Here is a 27,751-nt window from a genome sequence, read left to right on the forward strand (position 1 = left end):
TGTTTCTATGAACTGGAAGGAGTTTGTAACGTGTGAAGCGATAGATTCTGCATAGGGCTGAAGTTGCTTAGCGAGAAATTTAGCGAGATTTTGTAGAGGTGAGCCTATGGAGCTGACTATTGGTCTGAGTGGTGTTCCTTCTTTGTGTATCTTGGGGAGACCGTAGAGTTTGGGGCATCTGGATGATTTTTCTCTGGGGATGATTCTTAGCTGGATTTCTTCACTGATAGGAGAGGCTTTTATTTTGGATTTGGTGGTTTTTTCCAGATAGGTGGTGGGGTCTGTTTTTATAGGTTGGTAGGTAGGGTCTTGGAGTAGATTTGATAGTTTTGCTTGGTAGTCCGATGTGTTCATCACAACAGTGGCATTACCTTTGTCTGCTGGGAGAATGATTATGTTGTTGTCTTTCCTCAGGTTGGTGAGTGCTTTCCGTTCTTCTTTGTGTAAATTGCTTCTGGGTGGTTTGCTGGAGCAGAGGATGTTGGTGACTTCAAGTCTGATTTTATTGGCTTCATCTGGGTTGATTTTGGTTAGGCTAGCTTCGACTCCGCATATGATGTTTTCCGTGGGGATGCGTCTCGGGGCGACTGCAAAGTTGAAACCTTTGGAGAGTACTTTGGTTTCAGTTGAGGTGAGGATCCTGTCTGATATGTTATGTACTGTTTGTTTCATGGGTTGTTGTGGAGGGTGGCTGGGCTTCTGGCGTTTCTCTAGTTTGTGGAGTTTGTTGGTGTGTGTATCTGTCTTGTGAGAGGACTCAGTTTCAGCTCTCCAAACGGCTAGTTGTTTGCATTTGTCCCAGAGTGCAGGGTGGATTTTGTTACAGAGTTTGAGGTGAAGAGTGAGCAGATCTTTGTTGGTTTGGTTTAGTAGGTATCTTTTCTTATGTAGTTCGTTTCTGATTAGGGATAGTTCAGTTCGTTTCAGGATCCTTTCGGTAGCTGGGGTTTTAGAGTGGAATTTAAGTTGGAAGCATGTGGGAATTAAGTTGTTGTCTCGGCAGTTGCGTAGGAACAAGAGATCACATAAGATGGTGGCTCTTCGGATTTCTAGTTTCTCGTAGGTTCTTGTCAGCTGGAAGGTTTCCTCCCCGTAGAGGTGAGATATTTGCTTTCGTAGATTTTCACGGGTATAGGAATGCAGGTTTTGGTGTCTTCGGGTGTCTTCCCAAACCCAGACCCTCTCCACAGATAAATTACAGACACCATCCAGTAGCCAAACCATAGTGGCACCTCCGGATGCTGCACCCCCCTGCAATCCCTACACAGATCTGGCTGGCACAGGGCACAAAACCACAGCTCGCCCCTATACACGAAGCCAAGCCAGAGCACAACTATTTGCAGTACAGCCATCTTCTCAGAAAAACTCTTCACAAGCTCAAGAGGTCAAGACACGAAAGCTTTAGCAACTAATCCACACCTAATGACCCTCTTAAGTGGTACTCAGAATATCACTCAAGAAATCACTCAAGATATCCCTCAAGTAATTAATGAACAAAAGAAGAAAAGGCACACTAACCTGGGAACTTCCTCTCTGCCCAGAACATTGGAGGCTATACACCACACCCCCCCAACAGTATTTATAGGAACTCAAACACTGAGATCCTGCTCTGTTCCAGTAACAAGAAGCCGAAAGCACCAGCCTGAAGATGACGAGTGAGACCTCGTCGAAACGTCGCCTAGACACCCCAACTCTTACACGGGAAGACACCCGAAGACACCAAAACCTGCATTCCTATACCCGTGAAAATCTACGAAAGCATATATATATATATATATACTTTTATTGTTTTGTGAAATAACTTTTAGATGCTTCATAGGAAGCGATTCATAAATGAAATAATTATGTGCATGACTGCATTAAAATATTGTGTATTCAAATTATGGTGCAGATATATCACATGGGGCCTTACTCTCTGCCACTGCTTTTTGCTATGGTGAGGACTTGTGGTCGGGCACCAAAATTATCTTATATTGTGCTGAGTATATATAGGGGTGGCATGGGATTAGGATTTCCCTTTTTTCCCAAGACTCACATACCCCATCACTAAAAAAAATAATAGTGACTGTTATCAGACCTGAATCATTGGTCGTGTTTCTTCTGTGTTAAGTGAAGGGGAAATAGACAGTGGCAAGTGTTCTAGAGTCATCAATGGAGTACAAAAGGGCTTCAACTCAAAATAACCCTTAAGTCAAACATATTCATTCTATATCTATATCTATATCTATATCTATATCTATATCTATATCTATATCTATATCTATATCTATATCTATATCTATATCTATATCTATATCTATATCTATATCTATCTGGTCAGGTGCATATCAAACATGGCCAGGGAGAGTTTTGCTAATCACATCTGGCCATGGCTGCCATCCAGACTTCTTGATCAGCCCACCCACCTCTTAGAAACATAAGACATATCTCTTATCTACAAAAAAATCCTTCGGAAAATGTACCTTTTCTGCTCATAAAGGGATGGCCTGTGCAAACACAAACAATCATGTCTCTTTCTATTTCATCCCATGCTTGCAGCTGCTCACCATCAGGTGTGTACAATGTCTTTGCAGGTTGTGGCATTTTTAGCTGAGTTGTACAACTGTCAAGTAGCTGAAACATAAAAACTGCATTAGTATTCAATGGTCCATGTTGGTTTGCAAGTTCAGCTTGCAGGTTAGAAAATACTGGCTTCCAATTCATTAGTGAGAACAGAGGTGCATACCAAGTAAGGCTAATTTCAAGGCAAGTAGTAGATAGGTAGCCGTGTTGGTCTGCCATAGTCAAAATAAAAAAATTCCTTCCAGTAGCACCTTAAAGACCAACTAAGTTACTTCTTGGTATGAGCTTTCGTGTGCATGCACACTTCTTCAGATACACTGTGTCAAGGCAAGTGTTATGCATATACAATGTGTTGGACATGGTCTTGAATTCCTATTATTATTATTCCTAATATTATTTTTATCATTGTTGTTACTATTGACAAAGCGTGAAATTCAACGCCATGCTAAGATGATCATTCCAGCAGCACAAAGATTCATGCTTGCCAGAACAATCTCCCCTCTCTTCCCTCTGTCTCTGTTCTGGGGGTGCTCCCAAACCCTCTTGAGAAGTTTTGGGGAGGGCATGGGGGCTGGCATGGGAAGGAGAGAAGGTCCTGTTGTTCTAGCAGGAATTGTTGTGTGGCCTTCCACTAGCGCAACAACTTAGTAGAATAGGACCCAAGCATTCTTTTGAGTCAAGAACTGGATTGAGACCTCACAATTTGCACGGGGTGGAATAAAACAAAATGGGAGATGTATTAGAAAGTACTGAATAAGTCCAAGCTCTGCGTATATTGGGGGGAAATAGCCAATGTGCAGATTTCATGGCTCAACATATTTGTATCTTATTTGGTTGAAGATTTTTGGCTCTAATAAATTCGTGACCTTAAACTCCATCCATGCCTCACATTTTCATTCCTGGGTTTGTGGGCACTAAATACAATGGTCTTTAGAAGCACTATTTTGAATGAGAGATTTCTTCTGCTTTACCTCTGCAATTGTTTGCCCCCAGGCATAAGCTCCTTGCTCAGGTGTAAATCCATTCACATAAGCCCACACTCTTTTAGTTGTTGGCTGCCTGTAGAGCTCTCTGTGACTTTTCACCAGTAGTTTAGGAGAAAATGGAGAAGTTCTTTTGAATTGTAATGCTTGAAGCTCTGAAAGGTGCATCTAATATAAAACACAAGTCATGAAGTTCATGTGTGATAATATCTTTAAAATAGTACTATTACTGAAGATTTTGCTGACTACTGATGCCAGTCATTTGTTGTAACATTTGTACTGGCTGTTAATACTGCTGTTTTCATATATTAATCCACCATATTAAACCATAGTTATTAACTATGATTTAACACAAACCATAGTTTGTGTTCTTTCTCCTGGATGTGCTCTGCTGGAGCAACAACCAATAAGCCTTGGCTTGTCATATCATCCAAGACTGGCCTTGTGGTTTGTTTCTCCCAAACAGTGAGGGGTAAGGCAAGAAGAAGCCTTGGCTACTGCTTGTGATTTGCTTGGTGAGAATCAAATCACATGCCTAGGTTTGGATGACACAATAAGGCAAAGCTTGTGGTCCATTGCTGTTGATATGGTGCAACCAGGAGTGAAAGGAGTGAAGTGGGGACTTTTGACTGGGGACTCATTAATGTTAAACCGAGCAAACCATTAACTATGGTTTAGCATGATATGTGAACCAGGCCTTGTTGTTATTGTATTTCAATGGGTTTTATTAGGTACTGCTCCAGTAGGAAGGTAAACGGCATTTCCGTGTGCTGCTCTGGTTCGCCAGAAGCGGCTTAGTCATGCTGGCCACATGACCCGGAAGCTGTCTGTGGACAAACGGCGGCTCCCTCGGCTAGTAAAGCAGATGAGCGCCACAACCACAGAGTCATCTGCGACTGGACCAACAGTCAGTGGTCCTTTTACCTTAAGATGTTTTCATAGAAGCTGGTATTTAAATATTTTAATAAATATTTTAATAAATTAATGATTAAATAAGCTATTCCTTATATGTTTTAAGTACATACTATGCCTTATTTAATCATTAATTATAGTTTTGTACTTTAGAATACTTCAAAGAAATGTTTTACCTTGCTCTGTTCAACATAGTGATTACGTGTTGAAGTCAGAAGCCACTCTACTGTCTGAAGAACAGCATATCCCTTTGGGAATGAATGTTGAACTCGCTCCAGTAACTTGCTGGTAAAACTGCAGTCTCATAGCAGTGACAGGTAAAGTTTGCTTCTCTCAGGAATCTTTTGGATATTTGTGGGAAGTTAAAAATGGTGGCCAAAATATTCAGCAAAGAACCCAAATTCTCTGCCCAGAGCAATTCTGCTCTTATTTCTTCATCTCTTTCCATGTAAAAGTATGAACAATTCCACTCTCATCTTGCTCCTAAACACAGGAGCTGTAGTTTGAATGAATAGTTGGTTCAAGTAGTCACTACATAATTTTTATGTTGCTAGAATGTGACAGCCTTAGTAGTCAGTCAAACTACCCAGCAGAAAGTGCATTTCCATACCTCTGTATGTTGTATGGTTTCCATGAGCCTCATCTCTTCTTGAGTTTCCTCAGTCCAGCCTCCTTCTACAACCACAGGCTGGAGGGGGCTCTTAGTGGGCACCAAACTGGCTGCTTTAGATTTTGCTATGCGTCGCCCTAAAACAAGGATGGCCCAAAGAGTTATTCTTTAAATTTGAATGGCTCTAAGTCTTCTGGTGGCTATTTGATGCTCCAGCAAGTTTTTTTCTGACAGGAGTGATGAGATGCAGCAGGGAAGGGGTGGTGACAGGAAACCTCTAGAGGAAGTAATTCTTGGTGTACATAGAGTATCTTCATAATCTATTGTTGTATATCTCACTGACCCACACACTTTCATGCTAAATTGCCATTTAAGATCTATGGATTACAGGTTTTCTAACCAGATTCTAGGGTAGAGAACTACAGTTACTGAGTGAAGCTTAATTAAACACAATGATATAATTATCACATAGTGATAACTACATATATTTTAGCTTCCCTCTAAAAACAGATGGGGGGGTCAAAGCAACAACATCAGATCATTCAGGCCTTAAATTATTGTCCTCATAAATAATTGCACAGGGTAGCTAAGATAAGCTAGAGCAAATTGTAGAGGCATAATGTAAAATATGATGTTCCATGTCAACAATATGGACAAGACTATGTATTTGAGAAAACATTTCCACCCCTAACTCAATGTATTCTTCAGCAGAGATGAGGCAGAAGCATTGCACCCATATGTTCAGAAACAGTTTATAAAGTAACAAGATTTATCAAGTGGAAATCTGAATGAAATATGTATGGATGATCCCTTCTAAAAACTCCAGTTCAAATGTGCTTGCAAACGTGTGATTTTAGTCATGGGGTAGGTACCTGATCTTACTTTTTGCAAATCATACTATACCGTGTCTGTGTTAATTCCATGACCACCAAAAGCCCTGATTTGGGAACTGCAGGCCAAGCCCAGAGTGCACAGTACCCATGATGGAAAGACTAGCATGGGCATAGGAAATCCTACACTATGTTATCCTTTCGGGGAATGTTAGTTTAATGCCTCAAACTGAAAAGAACAATAATATACTGTGCATATATAGCCCAGAGTGAACCACCTGAGAAAGAAGCGCTTTGTGGATGAACCCCATGTGGGATAATATAAAGCTAAATGTGCTTATTTATTATGTTGTGGGAAGAGAACATGATAACAGTGAATTCTGCCATTGACCCTGAATTCTGAGATACTGACCTTGTAGTTGTCTCATTTTGTGCTTCATTGCATCTAGGTCTGCCAGAATTTTATCTTTCTCTGACCATTTTTGTCGTCCTTCCCTCTCTGCATTTTGCAAAGCTGTAATAACGCAAGATACACATTATTTTGACTACAGTTTGTTTCATAGTAATTTTGTACCTGCAGGTCTGTAAAGATTAACAGTTAGCATAATTGGATCTGTTTCAGCAAATAGTTTTTTTAAAGAACCAGATACTGTTAGTAAGTTAAATAGATCCAATTATAAACATGTAATTAAAATGTAAGCTTCTTCATAAGGAACTCTCTCTGAAAATACTGTAAAGTTTAAGAAAGTCTCTGTAGAAAATTTGCAACAGTAGTATTTTTGTCCATGATAATAGCTTGTTTATTATTTCTCATTTTACAGTTATTATTTTTTGGATCCCAACTCTGAAACTAGTTCTGTGTGCCCAAGAGCGCTTCTTGAACAGAATGTACACAGCCTGCATTGCAAACCACTTTGAACCAGTTTCAAAGACAGTTTGTATTAAGGGGTGGTCGAGCATTCAATGGAAAGGAACCAGAAATCAAGCATAGTCAAGAAAAGTAGCTGTCTGGATCCTAGCCAATGTATTGATATATCAGCATAACAATTTCCCCAGTTTAGGTGCTGCCGTAACAATAAAAAAATTCATTTTCTTCCATGACTTACTATCCAAAGGCAAGAAAGGTTCTCCAGTGGAAACCCAGACCTCAACTGGATTTCTAAGAATGATGGTGAGCAAAAAATCATCAACCAAGGTCAAATTATCTGGAGTCATCACTGATGGTATAGACTTGGAGTTCATTTTCTCCTCTGACTCCTTATCTTTGGAGAGAGAGAAAGAGAGTTATAGGACTGCAGTTTTGGTGTCATTTTGTCATCTTTAAAAAATTTCAAATCATACCATATCTTGCTTTTATTTCCCTTTTTATATATTGGGTATTTAAGGTTCGTGTTCATAGGTGAACACTGGGTGTCCTAACATCAGTAAGCTCTTGCCACCAAAGTGTAGATCCTCAATCACAGTGTTGATGATATACAATAAGAACAAAGTAAGCTGCCCTATACAGTCAGACCATTGGTCCATTTAGCTCATTATGGTCTTCGCACTGATTGACTGGTAGTGGTTTCCAGAGTTTCAGACAGGAGTCTTTTCCTAGCTATTCCTGGAGATAACACTGAATTAAAGTGTGTGCTCTATCACTATGTTATGGCAGGACTACGAAAAAATTGAATAGGAAAGATGCCCACTTGTATTAATTACAATACAAGCCTACTTGTATTGGGCAACCACTATTAGATAATTATGAATTTTAGATCTTTGAATACACAGTAGACCCACAACTTACACTTGATTTAGTCATGCAATTGCAGCTTTGTGTGGGTGGTGGGAAACTAAATAAATGGAGAACAGTTGGAAGGGACCACCAGAGATCTCACAAGATCTTGTAAAAACCAGGTGAGTCAGCTCTAGGGGGCTGAGGTGTCTTCAGTCCCCTCAACAGTTGCTGTGAAAGGGCCAGACGCCCGCAGTTTTGAGGTGGGCCGGCATGTGTGTGTGATGTCACGCACATTGTGCATTGCAGCTCCAGTAGCTGGCTCCTTCAGAGCACTTGGCCTCCTCCAGGCAATGCAACAGCGTGCACATGTTGTGCATTTGACATCACACACATGCAACCTGTGGGTGGTGTCACACTCATGCTATGTGCCAGGCCCCCTCAATTTTGGGGGCAACCTGGTGCCTCTGGTAAACACCCTACGAGAGCTTGCACAACCTTCCCAAAGCCCGGCAAGTTAGGGATGGCCACACCTTACACACTTTTTCCGTTTGTGTGTGGAACCCCCGGAATGTAACCCTGATGTAAGGTTTGGGCCACCTGTACACAGCTATCTTCAATATAAATATGCAGTGACATCTAACATTGTGTGTGTACTTCTGTTCATGCAATGGGGTTGTTTCCTCTTCTTCTCCTATCCCCCAAAATCCATCCAACCTCAAATCTGCTCCAGAGCCAAATTGTACAGGAACAGCTTTACTAGAAAAGATGGCAACAGACTGAAGAATAGACAAATAGAAGAGGATGCCTTCACTCCAGTATGGCTCCCCTTTATCACATACACAGCCCAGCAAGACAACAACAAAAACCCACTGACAGGATAGGAATCAATATGGCTTACTCGACCCAACGGGCCCTCCCCACTCCCTCACAAATGCAAACAAACCCCACTGCAGCCAGCTACAAACGAACAGCCACACCCTGGGCCCCCTTAACCCCTCTCACTACCAAGGAAATGTAACAGGCAGATAGAAAGAGAGCCTAGCCAGTTGACACTGACACAAAACCCCACACCTACACTATAAAAAAGTCCCTCCTCCGTTTTCCTTTTTCTTCCCCAACCTTATACTGTACTCAACACTAATGAATCACAACAAATGTAACTGATCTGTAGAAAAGACTTAACAGCCTGATGCATGTACTTTTGTAAACCAAGAAAATCTTGGTTTTTTTAAAAAAAACACTGCTCCAGAGGGTTGGGGAATTCACCGCAGCAGATTTGGATATGCATGGAGTGCTACAAAATGGAAGGAAGGAAGGAGAAGTCCTATTGCACAAATAAAAATCCGTTACTCAATCAGGCAGGGATCACCATTACAGTTTAACCTTCTGTACCACAGTGGACAAGAAGGGTTAAACTTAACAATTTCAACAGAAAACAAAAGGAAATTTGTTTACACCAGTGGAATCCAAACACATAGAAAAAACGTTCTGAAAATGCTTTTTTAAAAGCATTTTAAAAAATAAATTGGATTTTCCATAAGGCTCACCACCGCCATCTAGTGTCACATTGTATATTACACTTAAAACACACTTAAAACGTTTTATTTGCAGCTGTATTTATTTGCAGTCCATGGTTACTAAAGAGGATCCCATGAATAGTACATTTATTTACTCTTCCTTTAAAGGGGAAAAGAAAATCTAAAGAAACAAATCTTTCCTTTATACATTGCATGCTTGGAAAGTTGTAATTTCTTTTATTTCACTGATACAAATGTGTCTCCAGCCTACTTTGCAATGGACCATGGAAATGGACCTTTAGTTCTCACATTTAACCTCAATATTTCTCACAACTTATTCAGAAAACATCTTATTTTAGAATGTTTCTTCTGTTGTTGTTTCTTTCCTTGGCTTTGCTCTCCCACACCCCTAAATGTGATAGTGGGCTTCCATCTACCACACAAAGCGAATACTTTATCAAATACAAAATAATAAAGTTTATTTACGCAACAGATATCAGCTATATTTACTAAATTTCAAAGAAGTATTGGCCTTTTCTTTTGCTGAGAAGAAGAAATGATGGGTAACTGCCAATCTTCAGTGTGCTGAACTGATTTTTAAGTATGTTTTTCGAAGCTTTTGCTTTAAATTTTTGAGTGGATGAGATAAAAATCTGTAAACTTCATAAGCTGAAAGATGCCTAATATAAAGCAGCAGCAAACTTATAATGAGAAGACTCTAGTGGGCTTGTGTACTGCTTAGGAAATCAATAGGAAGGAAAATAAAGGGGACTAAAGCAGATAAGATGAGCCCTTTTCTGAGTATATTTGATAAAGATTGGGAAATAATACATAGGAAAGAAATACTTAAAAGAAAAATATAGACATAAAAAGAGCCCCAAAAGTAAACTAGACCTATATTAAAAACATAACAAGATGATAAACGGGAAAGTTGCCTCATGCTTCATTTTTAGATAATGATCAAAGGTATACTTTTTTGAAAATATATACAACTCTTTCCAATATAAATATAGAATTGAATTCTTGAAAGCTAGATCAATACTGCACTAGACAAGAATGGCTATGCTTAACAAGAGACAGAAATTATATAGAAAGTTGTTTTCAGTGGTACTAAAAAATAAAGCAGGAATTTAAACTTAACAAATACATGTTTCTTTGCGCACTGTATGGTTGCAGACTCATAATTTCTTTTGCTTCATTGAGAAAAAGGAATTCCCACATACTTTGCATATATTCACTGAAATAAATTCGAGATGGGTTGCTGCAAAAACAACAGAAGAATATTGTGGCACCTTACAGATAATTCTAACATAAGTTTTTTGTGAACCCATTGGGAGAACATTTCAGTCCCCCAAGTGCTCAGATACTGATATGAAATTCACCATTCTTTCAGGAGAACCCAGCACTAAACTGCTGAACTGAAATTTATCATCAAGTTTGATTATATCTGTTTTGGACTTAATAGGGCTGAGTTTTATTGCTTATCAGTGAGAGCCAGTGTGGTGTAGTGGTTAAGAATGGTAGTCACGTAATCTGGGGAACCGGGTTCGTGTCTCCGCTCCTCCACATGCAGCTGCTGGGTGACCTTGGGCCAGTCACACTTCTGTGAAGTCTCTCAGCCCCACTCACCTCACAGAGTGTTTGTTGTGGGGGAGGAAGGGAAAGGAGAATGTTAGCCGCTTTGAGACTCCTGAAGGGGAGTGAAAGGCGGGATATCAAATCCAAACTCTGCTTCTTCTTCTTCTTGTGAATAGTTACTGTACTCATATGTGGTTCAGCTTTGCGCGGAAGTATCACAACCTGTATTTCTTGTGCTACATAGTCTTTTAGGCTCTCTAACTAAAGTAACTCAGTGTGATTTACACGTGAAATTACAAGGGAAAGTAGTCTCAAAATATAATTTGAGCAAGGTGGAAATGGTAGCACTCTTAGGATGGTGAACCCTTCATGATCTTAGTGCCTGGGCAAATGTTCAAGCTTGCCACTGTCTGGAGTGAACCCTGGAGTATGCCTGCAGACTACTGAATTTTAACTTCCACCAGCTTCCTGTTTCCAGTGCGGCAGGAATGGAGTCTCCTCAACACCATGGGAGAGAGACAGACAATCAAATAATGATGGGGGAATTTCATTATCTGCTTTCGTCTTGAAGAGGGACTAGACTCTCACCCACAGTTTGTCTGGTGGTCTGGCACTCGCTTCCCCATGGAATGTGAGGGCAGGCAAAGGCACTGGGTGCACAGAACACTACGGCTGCCACGACTCCCCCCCCCCATCCCATTCCTGGAAGCACAGCTTATCCTGTTAATTGGATTGTAATTGAAGTAAACTACAGGCGCGTGCCAGAGACGATGAGATAAGAAACTGCGAAAACAACCCAGCTACAAGGATGTAAAAGGTTTGGACTAGGAGCGGATTTCATTTCATTATCTATTACACCAACACAAACAGAAATCACAAGATTGTAGCTCTTATATAAGGGTTTGTTATATCTGAATGGAATGGAAATTATTAAAATTTTGGAATGCAGAAAAAAGGTAGAAGAATGAACTCATCAACTCTAGCATGTGAGGGGGCCAGTTTAAGCAAATTGTATAATTTGACATCTGAATAAATGGCATTAATAATTGTATTACTTGGATAAAATTGGTATTGTTAGAATGAGGCTGCTATTGAAACGCTATTGGAAAATTAATAAAAATATATTTTAAAAAAGAATAATATATAAAAAGATATATAATATATAACTTCCATCTGAATATAAGCTAAATGTATATGCTTTCACAATTTATGTGTATGTAAAGTAATATTTGGCCCATTTAAAGATTCATGATAAGATGTATTGTACAAATAACTACGGTAATTAGAACCTGCAGAAGCATTCTAAAATAAAACAAAAAAATTAAACATTTGTTCAAATACAGTGTACCAACATTAATCTTTGCTCCATGAGACGCCATTATTCCTTGTGAAAATAGAAAACAAAGTGAGAGACTTCCAAGATATTTCTTGGCAGCATACCAGCAAACAGGCTCCCTATTGCTTTACTACAAAAAAGTTAGCTCTGTGAAGTGAAATACTGTAATTTACATACTAGTTAAAGAGAAATTTAATTGGGAACTTGCTGAGGGTGGTATTTTACCTTTCACAAGCAACACAGATGCGTTTTCGTTAAAGCCAGGAACAAAAGTTGCTCCTTCACCTCGTTTTTCAGACTCCTGCTTTCTGAAATAATCATTTACAGCGCTCAAGACTAAATCCTTCAATGTAAGAATTAAGGTCCCTTCACTTGTGTACAGTCTACTTGCTGTCCTGTTAAGTTCAAGTCGTCTTGTGCATAAAGAAAGCAGCTACAGAAGGGGAAAAGTTAATGACATATAATTAAGCTTACTAATTCCAAATATTTAATAAAAATGCTTAAATTGCCATCCTCAGAGTTTTCTTTCTGTTATTTATTCCTCCAAGCAGCATATAGGCTCTCTCCCCTCCCTTTTCTCCTCACAGCTACCCTGAGATGTAGCTTAGGCTAGCAGAAGTTTACTCCAAGAGCTTCTTGGCAGAGTGGGTATTTGAACCTGGGTCACCTCAGTCCTAGTCTAAACTCGGCCCTCCAGATGTTTTGGGACTACAATTCCCATCATCCCTAGCTAACAGGACCAGTGGTCAGGGATGATGGGAGTTGTAGTCCCAAAACATCTGGAGGGCTGAGTTTGGGAATGCCTGTTCTAATCATTTCGTGCCATTGGATTCTTAGCGGAGATATTATAAGTGCAATATTTCTGCATCTTTGTGTACCCTCACATTTTATAGGACGAGGACCAAACTACATGGGGCACTAAATGCATCACTTTTAAGTTGTGTCAGTAGTGGTTGGCGAAGTGGCGCAGGCAGGGTGGCACTGCTGGTTCCTGAGAAGGAAAAGGGTGAGGCACAGAGAGCTCAGTGTGGTCGTGTGGGTATGATGGCAGGAGCATCGTATTGGTTCGATTGCTGCTCCCACACTGCTCTAAGCTCTCTGTGCATCCCCCTCTCAGGAACCAGTAACAGATAGCGAAGCATGAGAAACATGAGAAAGGGGATTTTAACAACAAAGGGGGCGCCAACAAAAACTGCTCCACAGTTGCTATTTGCATTAGATGGAAAGCTGCTAATGGTGCCAATGGGAGCTTTCTTCACAATGCAAACAATGTCAGGGGGATTTTTGTTGGCAGCACAGCAGGAAAAACGGGTTAGTTGCTCCATCGCACCCCTTTTAGTTCAAGTCCCGGTGGTTCATTCTCCCTTCATCCCTCGCAGCTGTTATTTGCAACAGTAAAAACACTCATGAAACTTAAAGTGGTGCCTCTCTAAGGTCATGTCTAATTTGTCCTTGAATGCACAAGATAATTGGTTCGGTTGTAGATATCAGCAATATGGAAACCTTTTGTTAAAGTCAATATCAGATAAACTTTTTTCCAAACATGCATTAGCATTTAACATGAGATAATGACACGAGGGCAATTTAATGGTTTATGTTTATACTCTGTTGTCAAAACATTAAATGAGCCTCTTTACATATACTAGAGAACATGTCAGGGCCGACACAAATCTTTTTGTTGCCTGGTAAAATAAATAAAAATTGTCTTTCCTTCCCTCGTGGAAGAAATAATAAAAATAGTTGATCAAAGCAGCAGTGCCAGGCAAGGATGTGTTAATCATTCTCCACCATACACCACACACTCACCCTATCTAACCCCTCTCCCTAGCTGTTAGTATGAGTTTCTTGCCCATGATCTGGTACCTACTGCTTGTCCAGGTCAATTCTGTTAGGATGATCTCTAGAGGATTGCTACTCACCATAGGAAATGTATTAGCAACAATTAGCTGCCCATTTCTGTAACCAGCTCCATTTCTGTATGCAATAATTTTCACAGCTCTTTGGTTTACAGCTGCAGACATCTTTTCTGAGATTATTTGCAATGATGTTTCTGTCCTCAAAGACGCTAGAAATTCTTCTAAATAATGTAAGGTGGATTCAGCTTCAGAAGTGGACAAATCAGTCTTTAGGATAAAAGGAAGAAGATGCAATCATGACTTCTGTTAAAGTGAATTTTTAAATGGTAACTCATTGATTCAAGTGCTGTTCCTTGTGGGAAAATGATGTGACTATTATTTGCATATGTCACTGTGAGTTGCACAGAGTTGTGAACTACACAGGACACCAAACCTAACTTTTATTAAAATACTACTGAGAGATATGCATAATATACTTCAATAGGATTACATCAACGAATGTTGGGGATACACACAGATATAGGATGTCTTACTGTTATATTGATGAAATAAAAATATATATATTAAGCTGAACATATTGACTAAATTAGTAAAACAAAACAAAAAAGCCCTCACACTTCTGTGATGCCTTTATATGAAACTGAATGGGAATTGGATTTGGCCTTTGGTGAACAGACACTCCTGAACAAATGTTTTCGCTAACCTCCCCACATAATTAAGGTTACATCTTCGTTCAGTGCTTTTTTGCCCAAGAAAAATGTTCACGGGTACTCTCATTTTCCTACTCATATTGAAATACTGCCCCTCAATGAGGCCAAACTTAAGATTCACAAAATGTTTAGGAGTATGCTCACCCCTGCTTCTCCCTAGAAAAAAGCACTGCCCTCGTTACATATTACATCTCAAAAGAAAATTACTCCTAGACTACTAACCAGGATTTTAAGCCCTTCTTTCTCAAATGTTCAGACAGTAAAAAAATTGCTTGTTATTTTGTCACTTACATCCAGATGAATACCCCCCAACACAATTTTCTATATACTTTTCTTATTGTGGTAAGGCCTGAAAAGCTTCTTGTTGTGTGTTATGTTTATATTTCTGCTGTTCTGGCAATCAGTATATGTGCACCCAAGGGTCATATTGTCAACCATATTCCATGTTGTTGACTTTTAATAGGCTTATAAGCTTCTGGGGAAATGTTCTTTTCATTGGCTACAGTGCAGTACTTAGTGGGAACCTTGCAAATTACAGAATTGTTCAGAGAATCTGACTATAAATATACCTTACAATTTAAAGCATTTTATAGACAAATCTTTACATAGATGTGGCATAGGTTTTTTTAAGAGAGCCAGAAAATCATTTAAGAATGTGCTTATGTTAATTAATAAATTTAGCAGGGCATCTGGTCATAAGATTAACAAAATCTTACATTATGTATAGTATCCTTGGTGTGTGTTTGAATATAGCAGTAAAGATAAAGTGTGGGGAGATAATGATAGAAAAAGTGGGGAGAGCATTATAAAATTATTATATGGCATTGGCTAGTATTGTTGCATTTTACAGATTATAACTATATTTGATTTCTATCCAGCCTTTTTGTTTGACAGGGACTCAAGGTGGCTCACAGCTCAAAACAGAAAAAAAATCATTTAAAAAACAATTAAACATTAATAGAATACATATATGACCTGTGTTAATAAATACAAACCATCACAATAAAAACAACATAGCACCAGCCCTTTCCTTAAAAATAGTCAGTTCCCCAAAGCCTCCTGAAACAATATAATAATAATAATAATTTATTATTTGTACCCTACCCATCTGGCTGGGTTTCCCCAGAGACTCTGGGCGGCTTCCATCAGAGATTAAAAATACATTAAAACACCAATCATTAAAAACCTCCTTAACAAGAATGTCTTCACCTGCTGGCAGAAGTACAAGAAGGGAGCCAGTCTAATTTCTCTAGGAAGGAAGTTCTAGAGTCTGAGAGCAGCTACCAGATAGGAAACTCTGGCTGAGAAACAATGCTTTGATCAAAGTAGGATCTTAACTTAATCCACAATTCAACTCCAGAACCTGATTTTAATGCCAGGGTAAGTTTGAAAATGTTTAAAATTATACTTAAAGTGAAATAGCCCTAAAGCATGTGCAGAATGCCTAAGTCCACAGTAACCTGTGTCTAGTATTTTCCAGCAAGAAAAATTGTGACTCTAATCTCATTTTAATCTCCAGACTGAAATACAGATTGCCAATGTTTCAAAGTAATCTACAAGAGAAGGCTTAACATTGCCAGCTAGTGGATTACACTAAATGCATATATACATGGCAGGAGGTGTCACTGAAAAGCAGGAACACTGTCACAAACCTTGTTAACATCAAGACACTTATAGGGCCAGATGGATAAATGCTTTCCTTCCTCAGAACCAGAGGCACAGGAGAATACAGTACCAGGGAGCAACTTTTTCAGGTCCTTCTTTCCTCTTATGGTCCTTGCACAAGCCAAGCATATCTTTACCTTCTGCTTTCCACACGGTGAAAGAAAATAGTAGCCCTATAAATAAAAATGGTTGAAACCATTTAAAAATGGGGGTTGGGAAGGGCAGAACCCATAATAAAAATGCAGTGATCCAATATGACATTTATTATTCAAAAACTTGTCTACATCCAAAATGTTCAGAAAATACTAAGATGTATTTGTATTAAATACATATAAACAAATACAAATATTTTTCTAACTTTTTGGATACAGACAGCAAGTTTTTGAATAACAGATGTCATATTCACTTTCTTTTTTTTGCCGGGGGGAACAGATAACATTTCCCTAAAAAGTATATATTTTTATTATAACTTTTTTAAAAATGTTGCAGCGTAATATTATTTCTGTTAAAATGGAATCCTTGGTTGTTGTTTTTAAATGCACATTTATAGAACGGATGAGTACCTGGGAGTAAGTCTGAGTGAGCTCAATGAGGCTTATTCCTGGGTAGACATCCGTGTGAATGCATTCTGAAGTAACATAAACGTTTAAAATGCTTGGGCATTTTTTCTTTTCAAGTCTTAATGTGGTGCCACAAAGACTGTAATGTCAATGCCAAGCATACCTTTTTGTGGAGGGCGCTCCAAAGATGGGGTGCCACTGTGGAAAAGAAAAGCACTCAGAGAAGGGCCTCAACCAAAGATTTTATGACACAGATAGGCTGATATGAGATGACTCCTGCCTATATTTAGGTCCCAAGACATTTAGGGCTTTGAAGGCCAATTTCACTTAAACTGAACCAGTCATGAAGGTCCCGACAAACCAACTGTAACATGAGATAATAATAAAGTGGTGGGGATCGGTGTGATTCACCCCCCCCCCAAAAGTAGAAGCAGGTTTGCAAAGGCTACACCATGGTATGAACTGACAGAAAAGCAGCTTCCATGTTGATGTTTTAGTACCTGAACCACACTATTTGTTAAGATGGATAATCTCCTCATGTTTCCCATAAAATCCATATAATCGCATTGGGGTACTTTGTACCCTTTCACTGATCCCATTCACTTCAATGAGATCTGTGAAGAAGAACTTCCCAATAGCTTCACAAAATGAACATAAAACAATGCAACAACTTCCAGGGGTGTAGCTGTTTTTGCTGCACAACTGGTGTGCTAAACTAAAGTTCCACTGCACCAATTCAATCCACAATGTGATAACATTGAACGCTCTCAGATTGCCACCTGCATTTAAATTTGTTTGTTCAAGGATGACCACCTTAATATTAGTTACAATATGTTTTGGAGTAGTGAAAAGTCCCCCAACCAGCGTTTCAGTCTCCCTGAAGACAATCAAACTGTCATAATAAATTTATTAGTCTTTATTGTGCCATAAAACAATGTGTTTTCTAAGAGTGTGCATGAATCACATGATTTTACACTAGCCTGATTCCTGCCTTATCCTTGTTCCTTCTGTTAACCACAGACAACAAGAAGCGGAATACAGTGGTGCCCCGCAAGACGAATACCTCGCAAGACGGAAAACTCGCTAGACGAAAGAGTTTTCCGTTTTGGAGGTGCTTCGCAAAACAAATCTCCTATGGGCTTGCTTCGCAAGACGAAAATGTATTGCGAGTTCCTGAGGGGTTCCCCCCCTTTTTCTAAGACGCTAAGCCGCTTAACAGCTGATCCGATAAGCTGATAAGCCGCTAAAAGCCGCTAAAAGCCGCTAATAGCGCTAATCCGCTAATCTGTCAATGGGCTTGCTTCGCAAGACGAAAAAACCGCTAGATGAAGAGAATCACAGAACGGATTATTTTCGTCTTGCAAGGCACCACTGTATTTGATATCTCTTTCTATTGGGTATTGGTGCACAGATACATCTAGACATGTCTACATAGCCACCCTTTTGATTTAGCGAAGTCAAATTTCTCTAGTCTATACAGAAAACAAAAATTACTTACTGGTTGGTCTATTTTCTCTGTGCTGGCCACGGAAAATGTGCAAATCGAAGAATAATTTGCTGCTGTGATTTCTTGATCCAGGGTTGTGCTGTAAAAGGCACTAATAACCTTTGTAGTTTCCATGTAATTCCACCTTTGATTGGCAGCTCCATTTTTACATTCTTTGTGTTTCTGTGAGAACATAAAATAGGCCATCCTGTTTTAAGATAATTTTTTTTGCGTTCTCTCTCTCCAAACTGGTATTTTTAAAGAAAATGTTTTAAAATATTCAGGTTTATCTGGTAAGATATATACCTTCCCCCTTCTTCTTCTGCTTCTGCTTCTTCTTCAGCATCCTGCTGGTTTTTAGCCTTGTTGTACATACAGTTATAATAGCCTTTGCAGGACTTATTCATTGCTAGGTCATTGCCACTAAATAATAAGCATGACATTGGGAAACACCTGCTCCTGACCTCTACAATACAGTTTCCTCCTCTCTCTAGCATTTTTCTTGGTCAATATATATGGGTTAGCTGAAATAAAAGGAAGAGAACTTTGTTTGCCTTTAATAACTACATATAAATCTGGGTGAAGTTCAGCATTTGAAAAGCCTTCTGGACAGGCCAAATTATTGAGACTTCTGCTCCAAGCCATGCCAGCAGCTGACACTCTTCCTCCAACAGCACACTGTGCCACACAAAATGGTTAACACTGGTTTGGGCAAGGTGTGTGAATCATGTGATTTCAGCCTGACCTCATTGCTGCCTTTGCGGTTAACTGCACCCTTCCTGGACAGGGTTCACTTGGCCACTATCACACATGCATTGGTGACCTCATGTCTGGATTACTGCAATGTATTCTATGTGGGGCTTCCCTTGTAGCTGGTCTGGAGGCTGCAGCTGATGCAGAATGCTGAAGCTCGGGTAATGACTAGTGTTCCTTATCAGAGGTATCACACTAGTGCTGAGGGACCTGCAAGGGCTGCCTATTAGCTACTGAGCCAGTTTTAAGGTTCAGCTGCTTAAATACAAAGCCCTAAATAACTCTGAACCAGGTTACCTAAAAAACTATCTTCTTCCTTGCACAGTAAGGGCACTATGTTCACCTAATGAAATCTGTTAAGGTGAATGTTATGGAATACCCTCCCTGTTGAAATGCAGAAGGCCCCGTCAGAGTTGCTATTATGTGCCAACACACCTGTTTAGGCAAGCATTCTTCCCTTGAACTGAACTTCTGATGCTATTGTTTTAACCATTTCCAAGTGTGTTAATTATTATGTTTTTAATGTTTCATTGTATATTTTAATTAAGGATGTTTTAATGCCAGTGTTAATTATAAGTTCATTTTATAGTTGTAAACTACTTAGAAGCCACTTTGACATATAAGCAGTGTAAAACTATATAAGCACACAAACAGTTTTACCTGAAGGACGACAGGACACCCTTGCATTTCCAGAGGACTTTTTGGATACCCACTGAGTATGCTGGGCATCGATACTGCTAGCACTAATTGTGGGTCCAGCACAAGATGAAATGTCCTAGGAACAGAAAGGTCAGGTGGAAATCAGAAGACAGTTTTTTTAAAAAAAGTTTTTTTTCATTGCTAAATGTATATCTTACTTTTAGATTCTTCTAAAGATATATTTCTCAGTAATAACACTGAACTGGTTCTACACACAGCACTGCATGGACATTTTAATGCCACAGAGTGCAGCAGTGAGTCTTAGGGATTGCTCACCCTCATCCCCAGAGTGTGACCTCAAGGGGCTTCATCTTCTGTCTCCAAAGTTCTGTGACAGTGAGGTGAGAAGGAAAGAGTAAGAAGAAAAGGTGGGAGGTGACAAGGAAAGGTTTCTTGTAAAGGACTTGGAAGTTTTGTTGAATTTTGCTAAGTAAATAAATAATTAAAAACAATAAATAGGCACCATCCGTGTAACATGAAGCTTTACAAAAAGTTGAGATGACAAGTCCTTGCCCCAAGGGGCTTATAATGTAGAACTTGATGTAAGGGATTCAACAGACAAAGGGAAAGGGTAAAGAAGAATAAAATATTGGGTTATTGCAGTTACACATACTAAGGCTGAGCTATGCACAAGGGTTCACAGAAAGTGTAGCATATTTAAGACTAAAATGCAGGGTCTTTTGAAAACGGAATTTTTAATTTTGGCTGTTTTCTTAGCCCCTTGTATAAGATGCTTTCATTTTTGAAAGACCTTCTTAGAAAATGTTAGAACTAGCTGGTGGTTGAGGCCTGCAATATCTGCACTTGAAGAACAAGTGAAATGGAAAAGTAACCTAGCCTGATTGGAAGTCCCGCTAATAATGCAATTTAATTCTTGTGAAATTCTACCACATTTCCAACAGTGAACGTTCACCTGCTATCCTCTCTCCATATCCAGTGTTGATTGATACTGTCACATTTCTTTTCCAACAAAACCACTTCAGCGCCAGAGCGCAGATCAGAATTCTCCACACCTAAAGCGAGATTTCGAAAGCTACAGTTGATAATCTTCCCATTTCTAAATTCAAACTGTTGATGATGAGTTTTCTGCAAATCTTCAGTCAGTTTAGGCTGATGCCTGAAGTAAACAAAAAGACATAGAGCTGCAGAAAAATGCTCTGTAAATATTTCATTGCATGGTAATGGACAAAAAAGAGCAAGGCAAATGGAGTGTGCCAAAACTTTGTTTACTTCTACAACTTGTGCTTTTGACATCTGAATTCAGATACATACCATAATACAAAGAAAGTTGAGCACAGATATTGAGAAATTGGGTAGGTGGAAAGGTGAAATTGTGGAAAGAGAGATCAACTGAAAGTATAGAATGGTCTAGAGGGAGAGCATAGAGGAGCTTATTGATTAAGCCTCATAAAGAAGTTTTCTAGACACCACACAATACTGGAATAGACTTCACCTTTATCTAAGATGTATTGTGCTTCTCTGTGCTTACTTGAAAATTTGGAAATAAGATTAACTGAAATACAGCCCAGCAAGTCTCTTCAGTCTGACTTCATTTTTAAAGTCACAGAGAGAAAACAGAATACAAATGATATGTCACTGTGAGCTGGCAACGGAATAATGAAGAGCCTGGGTACTAGCAGAGCTGTTAGGGGACTATGAAATGACTGTTGTGAACCTAAGATTCAAGGGTGCAGCCCCAGTTATCCCCCATCCACTGGGGGAGGAAGAGGGGAGTGGGGGGAGCGCACCGCCCCCAGCAACGCAATCCTGGTGGGGTGCCATAGCAGCTGCCCCCCCACCCGAGCTGGGCAACACACCCCTGTGGGCAGTGCACCACGCCCCCAGGACGTGCGCCACGCCCATGCGGGCAGTGCGCCACACCCTCAGGAAGCATGCCAGCCACGCCCCCACCTGCTCTCCACCCCCCCGGTGCAGGAGCATGAAGCTCTGCCACTGCCTCCATCCCAAATTATAAGAGGGACGTGATTACCATTTCTGCAAATGTCTAATTCCACAAAGTATGGAAAGAGATTAGGGTGGATAGCAAGTGATTTTACGAAATGGTGGTGGCCCAAACTGCTAGATTCTATCCTAAAAAACAATTTAGGAAATATAAATATATGACCTGACCTGTATTTTTTATATAACTCTGCATCTTCAAAGAACAGTTCATCTTTATCTTTCTGAAGGCTGCAGTCCTCATCAAAATCATAGAGATTTTGTTGCCAAGCATATTTCATGGGTGTATAAGATGCATCTGCTTTAAGATGAGATTTTGCATGTGAAGTCCTGAAAAAAATATAAAATTCAATATGAAATTTGAAGCACTGGTGATTGTCACCAGTTTAAATTTCTCATAAAAAGTTAAGTCATTAGTTAAAACTAAGGATTATTAAGAGATTAACAGCTGAAACAGTCAATGGCAGTTAAACTGTGTGCAGAATTGCAATCTAAATGATTCAGATTGTAGTTTTACATTTCTTAAGATTGCATACTCAACAATGTTTCCTCATCCAACCTTACAGTTCACACTACTACAAGACTTTGGGGTTATGTGGGAAGCATATAAACCAACACTTTACTTTATCACTGTGTGGATATTACTTCTACCTTATGGGAAGAAGAAAAATGGGGGAGCACCAAAAATAGAGGGAGGGAGGAAGAAGACTGCACTCAAACAGGGGCTAGGTCTATAGTTTCTTGAGGTAATCCCATGTACAACCAACAAAGGAAGGTATAAACAACGAAGTCTTGAAATAGCTCAAAAAATAACACATTTATTATGGTACAATCTTTTGTAGACTATAATTCAGCTCATTAGATGCATGAAGAGTTATCCTCAGTTGACAGGCTTATATTACTTGGGTGTAGATGGAGGAACTGGGTTGTAAATAGTGAGGTCAAATGACACTGAAATGCCAATCTGAGTCATTCAAAATGACAGTATGAGTCATTCAGTTAAGTTATGCAAATTAAATGCAGTGGTCATTCATATTAATAATGCATCTGGAAGTTTCTTTCAGTTATAAAACCCTTCTTCAGAGTAGTATCTCTGTAACAGACAACACAAGAGATACCACTCTAAGAACTGTGCTCCTCAAGGAACATTTCGTAGTTTCATGCACTGGACTTAGCAGCTATGTTAGTCACTAGCTGGTGGCTTGGAGGAAACATAACCAGACTTCAGCCATTTTATGAAAAGAACTATTGTTCACAATTTGCTGAATGTTGAACCCAGCAAGAGTCATCAATTTCCCAGAACCTGCAATGCTGCTTATATGCCACCCAGACTTATAAGGCCCTGAATAACTTAGAATTTAAATACTTGAAAGAGTGCCTTTGAAATATCTGCTAGCTTGAGCCTTGCAATGTTGTAAACTCCTGGTTTTATCTAATGTTTATTGACAAATAGTAACTTTATTTTTTATTGTGGGAGCACACACACACCCCGGTGATCATAACTGGATGAAAGGCAGTTTTTAAATGATTCAGATAAATAAATAAAATCTTATGAAAATTTTATTCTCCCATTGACAGAAAATCCCTGGTATGTGCTATGGTAAGATGATTCTTATACCAGAAGTGATGGCTGTTATAACATACTTACAGTTGTACCTCTGGTTATGAACTTAATTCATTCCGGAAGTCCATTCTTAACCTGAAACCGTTCTTAACCTGAGGTAGCACTTTAGCTAATGGGGCCTCTCGCTGCTGCCGCACCACTGCCATACAATTTCCGTTCTCATTCTGGGGCAAAGTTCTCAACCCGAGGTACTACTTCCGGGTTAGCAGAGTTTGTAACCCAAAGTGTTTGTAACCCAAAGTGTTTGTAACCCAATGTCAGGGAACTGCCATTGGAGCCAGAGGGAGAGGGAGGGCTCCAGAGGGATTCCGGAGAGCGTCCCGGGAGGGAGAGAAGCAGCACATCTTCTGGGGAAGGAAATCAGCGTAACACCAGTGAAGAAGGGGGGCAGATGGGGGAATCAGCGAGGTGGCTCCAAGACTCTTCGCCGGGAACCAGTGGGGAGAGCACAGGTCCTCCGATGCCCACACCCTCCCTGCGCAGAAGGCTTCCGAGCAGGGAGGCTAGGAGGAGACTAAGCGTCAAAGAGCTTCTTTGCTGGAAGAAGCTCAAGAAACGTCCACTAACGGATTCTGCCAGCGATTGAGACAGCCATGGGCACGTGGCTGTCTAGACAGAAACGGTTAATTCAGGCAACCAGCCAAGAGTGGCGTTGATTTACACACAAGCAACCCCTAGAACCATTACACCCGAGGTACCACTGTACTATGTTCTTATGATGTACACAGACCTACCTAAACAGGTTGTGAAATCTTTCTTCAGAATAGAGTGAGATAATTGCTGTTTCCTGGGTCAAGAGAAAAATCCCAGGGGTTGTGATTCCTCTCCCTACCCACCTCACATGAAAGTCATAAATATAGGTAAGGCAGGCCAGAAGTTTGTATCTACTTGGTGCTTTAAAGTTGCTAAACAACTGGAGAGTTCTCAGCAAGAAATAATTTTTTGAGGGGAGAAACCTAAATCAACTACAGAGGCATTATAAATCTGCTTCATTAGTGTTAGCAACATGATTTGTGTCTAAGTGAATGAGTTATTGCTCTTATTCCCTTTCTTATCTTAGATAACAGCTTGCCACAACGAATTGTTTTCCTGACACCTGTGCAGGCTTCCTAACACTCATGTTGTTTCACTTCTGCATTCTCAGCAATGGGGCAAGGGAACTGTGGAGAATTAGCAAACGCTGAGGGAAAGGTTTTGTCGGTATGTTATATAAATTTACAAATAAGAATGCTTTTTTGTGTTATAATATCGTTTGGTATGTGAATGGTTAACTAAGGTAAAAAAATTGGTTGGTAGTTTATCTCTAACTGGGATTTTAAGATACAACTGCTTGTGTGGTTTTCAGCTGGTAACCTACCAAGAAACATCTGAAGCTCATACAGAAAGAGGAACTATCTATTGCCTGGTCTATAAAAGCAGTCCATTGCTTTTATACTGGACAGTAGAGTCAAACAGAGAAAGAACCTAGCCTATTGCCACTGCTAATAGTGATCCCCACTATAAAAAACTGTTAAGAGAAGGTCTCCTCCTGAAGGTCAAATAGCCCCCCACCTTTCTCAACCTACAAATAGGGTTGAGGATTTTGAGAGACCATTTGCACACAGCTCTAATATCTCTGCTCTTATTTTGTTTGTTCCATCAACACTGCCATTTGGGTCAAATTCCATGGTGGTTTTTTTGCTATCCAGCGCTTCAGCATAGAGGATTTACAGTTTCATAATTTACTTGTAGGCATCAGTGGCGTAGCGTGGGTTGTCAGCACCCGGGGCAAGGCAGGTAATTTGCGCCCCCTAACCCGGGGCAAGGCAAGTAATTTGCGCCCCCTAACCCCTAACCTGCCGCCGCTGCCAGCTTCTTCTTGCTGCTGCCTGGTCTGGTCTGGTGTGGTTCTCTCCCGCACTCAGCGCTGCGCTGGGAGGCCGCTGCACTGTCCCTCCCCCCAGTGGCGTAGCGTGGGTTGTCAGCACCCGGGGCAAGGCAAGTAATTTGCGCCCCCTAACCCGTGGATTTGCGCCCCCTAACCTGTGGATTTGCCCTAACCTCAGATGTTGCGCCCAGTGCGGCCGGCCCCCCCTGCCCCCCCACGCTACGCCACTGCCTCCCCCAGATAGTCCCTTGCTCTCTCTCCGCACCGCACGCCTGGCACCCACCCCCTCTACAGTGGGCGGTGACCCAGCGGCTCGGATTCGCACAGCCAGCACTGCAGTGAGAGAGAGTGAGTGAGCCAGGTAGGGGCAGAGAGCTGAGAGTGCGAGCGCCCCCCCAGATGTTGCGCCCGGTGCGGCTGGCCCCCCCCTGCACCCCCCACGCTATGCCACTGGTAGGCATAATTCTTTTTTGCAGTCAGTAGGTTCCAGTCAAGTACAGGATGATCAGATTTTTTTAAAAAGCAAATAATACATAATAAACGGTCCAACATAATATCTGCATGCCTAGTGGAAAAGTCAGTAAATAAGAATTACAATTAGAAGTAAAAAAAAAATGAACTGAAGTACTTTTGAAAGTTCATCAACATTTTAAGATGAATTTCTCCTCCTACATACATTTTTTTTGTACATAATATTGTCTTTTACACACATTTTTGCAAAGCAGCTCTCCGCAATATAAGCATTTAACCAATTTAAGTATTTTTCATGCCTTTTTGTGCACATCACTTGGCTGGAAAACTCTTCAGCAAAATTCGGATAGTGCACATTTTGGTTCACATGTTGATTTGGCAAGTGTGAATTAGTTACATTCCCCTTTAAATGTAAATCAAATTAAATTTCTCCCTCATCCCTAATGCAAGGCCGTGAAAAGCTACCCATCTACAGAATCCAGTTTTTCTCTCAGGAAGTGAAACATTTGAACCAGCAACAGAAAACGGCTTAGGCCAATGCTAAACACTAAACTGAAAAATGGTCTACAAGACTTTCTGCAAACTTTCTCTAAAGAAATATTTACTCTTTCAACTTATGAACTTTGAAATAGACAACACACAAGCAGAGCTGTCCACTTGCAGTTTATGGGGACTCTTATAAATTGCCAATAAGAACATATTTTGCAGGATCAAACACATACCATTTCTCATTAAGAAAGTTATTTGTTTGAGGATAGAGAGGGATCAGGAAGAAAGCTACACAGCATAATGGCAGGAGGTAAATGAAATATGAATCAGGGTAAAAGGTGGACTTTATAGCAGGGTAGCTGACCTCTGGTCCTGCAGTCATGTTGGATTCCAGCTCCTATAGTCCACATGATCAAAAATCAAGGATGGCAAGAGATGTAGTCTAACATCTGCTATATACAGAAGAGAAGAGTTTGGATTTGATATCCCGCTTTATCACTACCCGAAGGAGTTCTCCTTTCCCTTCCTCCCCCACAACAAACACTCTGTGAGGTGAGTGAGGCTGAGAGACTTCAGAGAAGTGTGACTAGCCCAAGGTCACCCAGCAGCTGCATGTGGATGAGCGGGGACGCGAACCCGGTTCCCCAGATTACGAGTCTACGGCTCTTAACCACTACACCACACTGGCTCTCAAAAGTTCATTTTAATTGTTTAATTAGTGTATTATTTCCCTTATTTTTTAGGAATTCCACTTATTCTCTGAGCTGTTCAAATGATTTTATATGTCTCCTCCACACACAATTGAACATTTTCTTACATGGGAAACAAGGCACTCTGAGGCAAGGTGAAGTGACTGTCTTAGGTGGCAGGTTCCACAGGGACAGCAGCTCACAATAGAAATATTTATTACCTCCTTGTTCCTGATGTAGATCTAATTCCTAATTTAGAACTAATTTGCAGCCAGTGCAACCTGGCCTCTAAATACTTCACCAGCTGAAGTTTCTGAACTGTCTTCAGAGACAGCTCCATGTATAACACATTGCATAGACTTTCCTTGCCAAGATAGGGGCACAGTTGGGCCACCAACCAAAGATGATGGAAGTTACTCCGTGCCAAGGCTACCTGAGCCTCAAGTGAGCAATGGATCCAGGAGGACCTCCAAGCTGCATGCGTGCTCCTTCAGAGGGAATGTAACCCCATCAAGAGCAGGCAACCTCCCATTTATCCAGTTTAGAGAACCACCCACTAACAGTGCCTCAGTCTAATCTGGATTGAGCTTCAGTTTATTGGCTCTCATTCAGTTTTACCGAGGCAAGAATTAACAGATCTTATATGTCTGCTTCCTACAAAAATTCTAACCTGTCTAAATGAGAGTCTGTTAGGGTCCCACGGTATCCTGTTTCAGAGAGTGTAATGACAGCTATCACCTGAACATGCCCTTATATATATGCCCTTATATATGCCCTGGAGAAATATGCCCCATAATTGTGTTTCTAGACCATTTCCTATGAGTTTTACATGCATGAAGCCAGTGCATACGAGACATGAAATATATATTATTATTAGC

At 40.3% G+C, this 27,751-nt stretch overlaps 1 protein-coding gene across 8 annotated transcripts in view; it reads right to left on the reverse strand.

The window, feature by feature from the left end:
- Nucleotides 1-27,751, reverse strand: part of DCDC1 (doublecortin domain containing 1) — a 271,410-nt gene that overhangs the window by 19,753 nt on the left and 223,906 nt on the right. For 7 of the 8 annotated variants that reach the window (XM_081163132.1, XM_081163133.1, XM_081163131.1 and 4 more), the window contains exons 26-37: nucleotides 21,905-22,063; nucleotides 20,688-20,891; nucleotides 19,736-19,850; nucleotides 18,335-18,505; nucleotides 16,264-16,449; nucleotides 13,965-14,168; nucleotides 12,271-12,478; nucleotides 7,004-7,159; nucleotides 6,310-6,411; nucleotides 5,068-5,204; nucleotides 3,534-3,713; nucleotides 2,463-2,613 (exon numbers count right to left, since the gene is read on the reverse strand). In XM_081163132.1, the coding sequence (XP_081019258.1) occupies nucleotides 2,463-2,613; nucleotides 3,534-3,713; nucleotides 5,068-5,204; nucleotides 6,310-6,411; nucleotides 7,004-7,159; nucleotides 12,271-12,478; nucleotides 13,965-14,168; nucleotides 16,264-16,449; nucleotides 18,335-18,505; nucleotides 19,736-19,850; nucleotides 20,688-20,891; nucleotides 21,905-22,063 (1,973 nt within the window). Of the gene's footprint in view, nucleotides 1-2,462; nucleotides 2,614-3,533; nucleotides 3,714-5,067; nucleotides 5,205-6,309; nucleotides 6,412-7,003; nucleotides 7,160-12,270; nucleotides 12,479-13,964; nucleotides 14,169-16,263; nucleotides 16,450-18,334; nucleotides 18,506-19,735; nucleotides 19,851-20,687; nucleotides 20,892-21,904; nucleotides 22,064-27,751 lie in introns of those variants that run through there. The other variant, XR_014000680.1, reaches the window with a different exon arrangement.

Source organism: Podarcis bocagei (assembly GCF_964188305.1).
Source record: "Podarcis bocagei genome assembly, chromosome: 1".
NCBI lineage: Eukaryota > Metazoa > Chordata > Lepidosauria > Squamata > Lacertidae > Podarcis > Podarcis bocagei.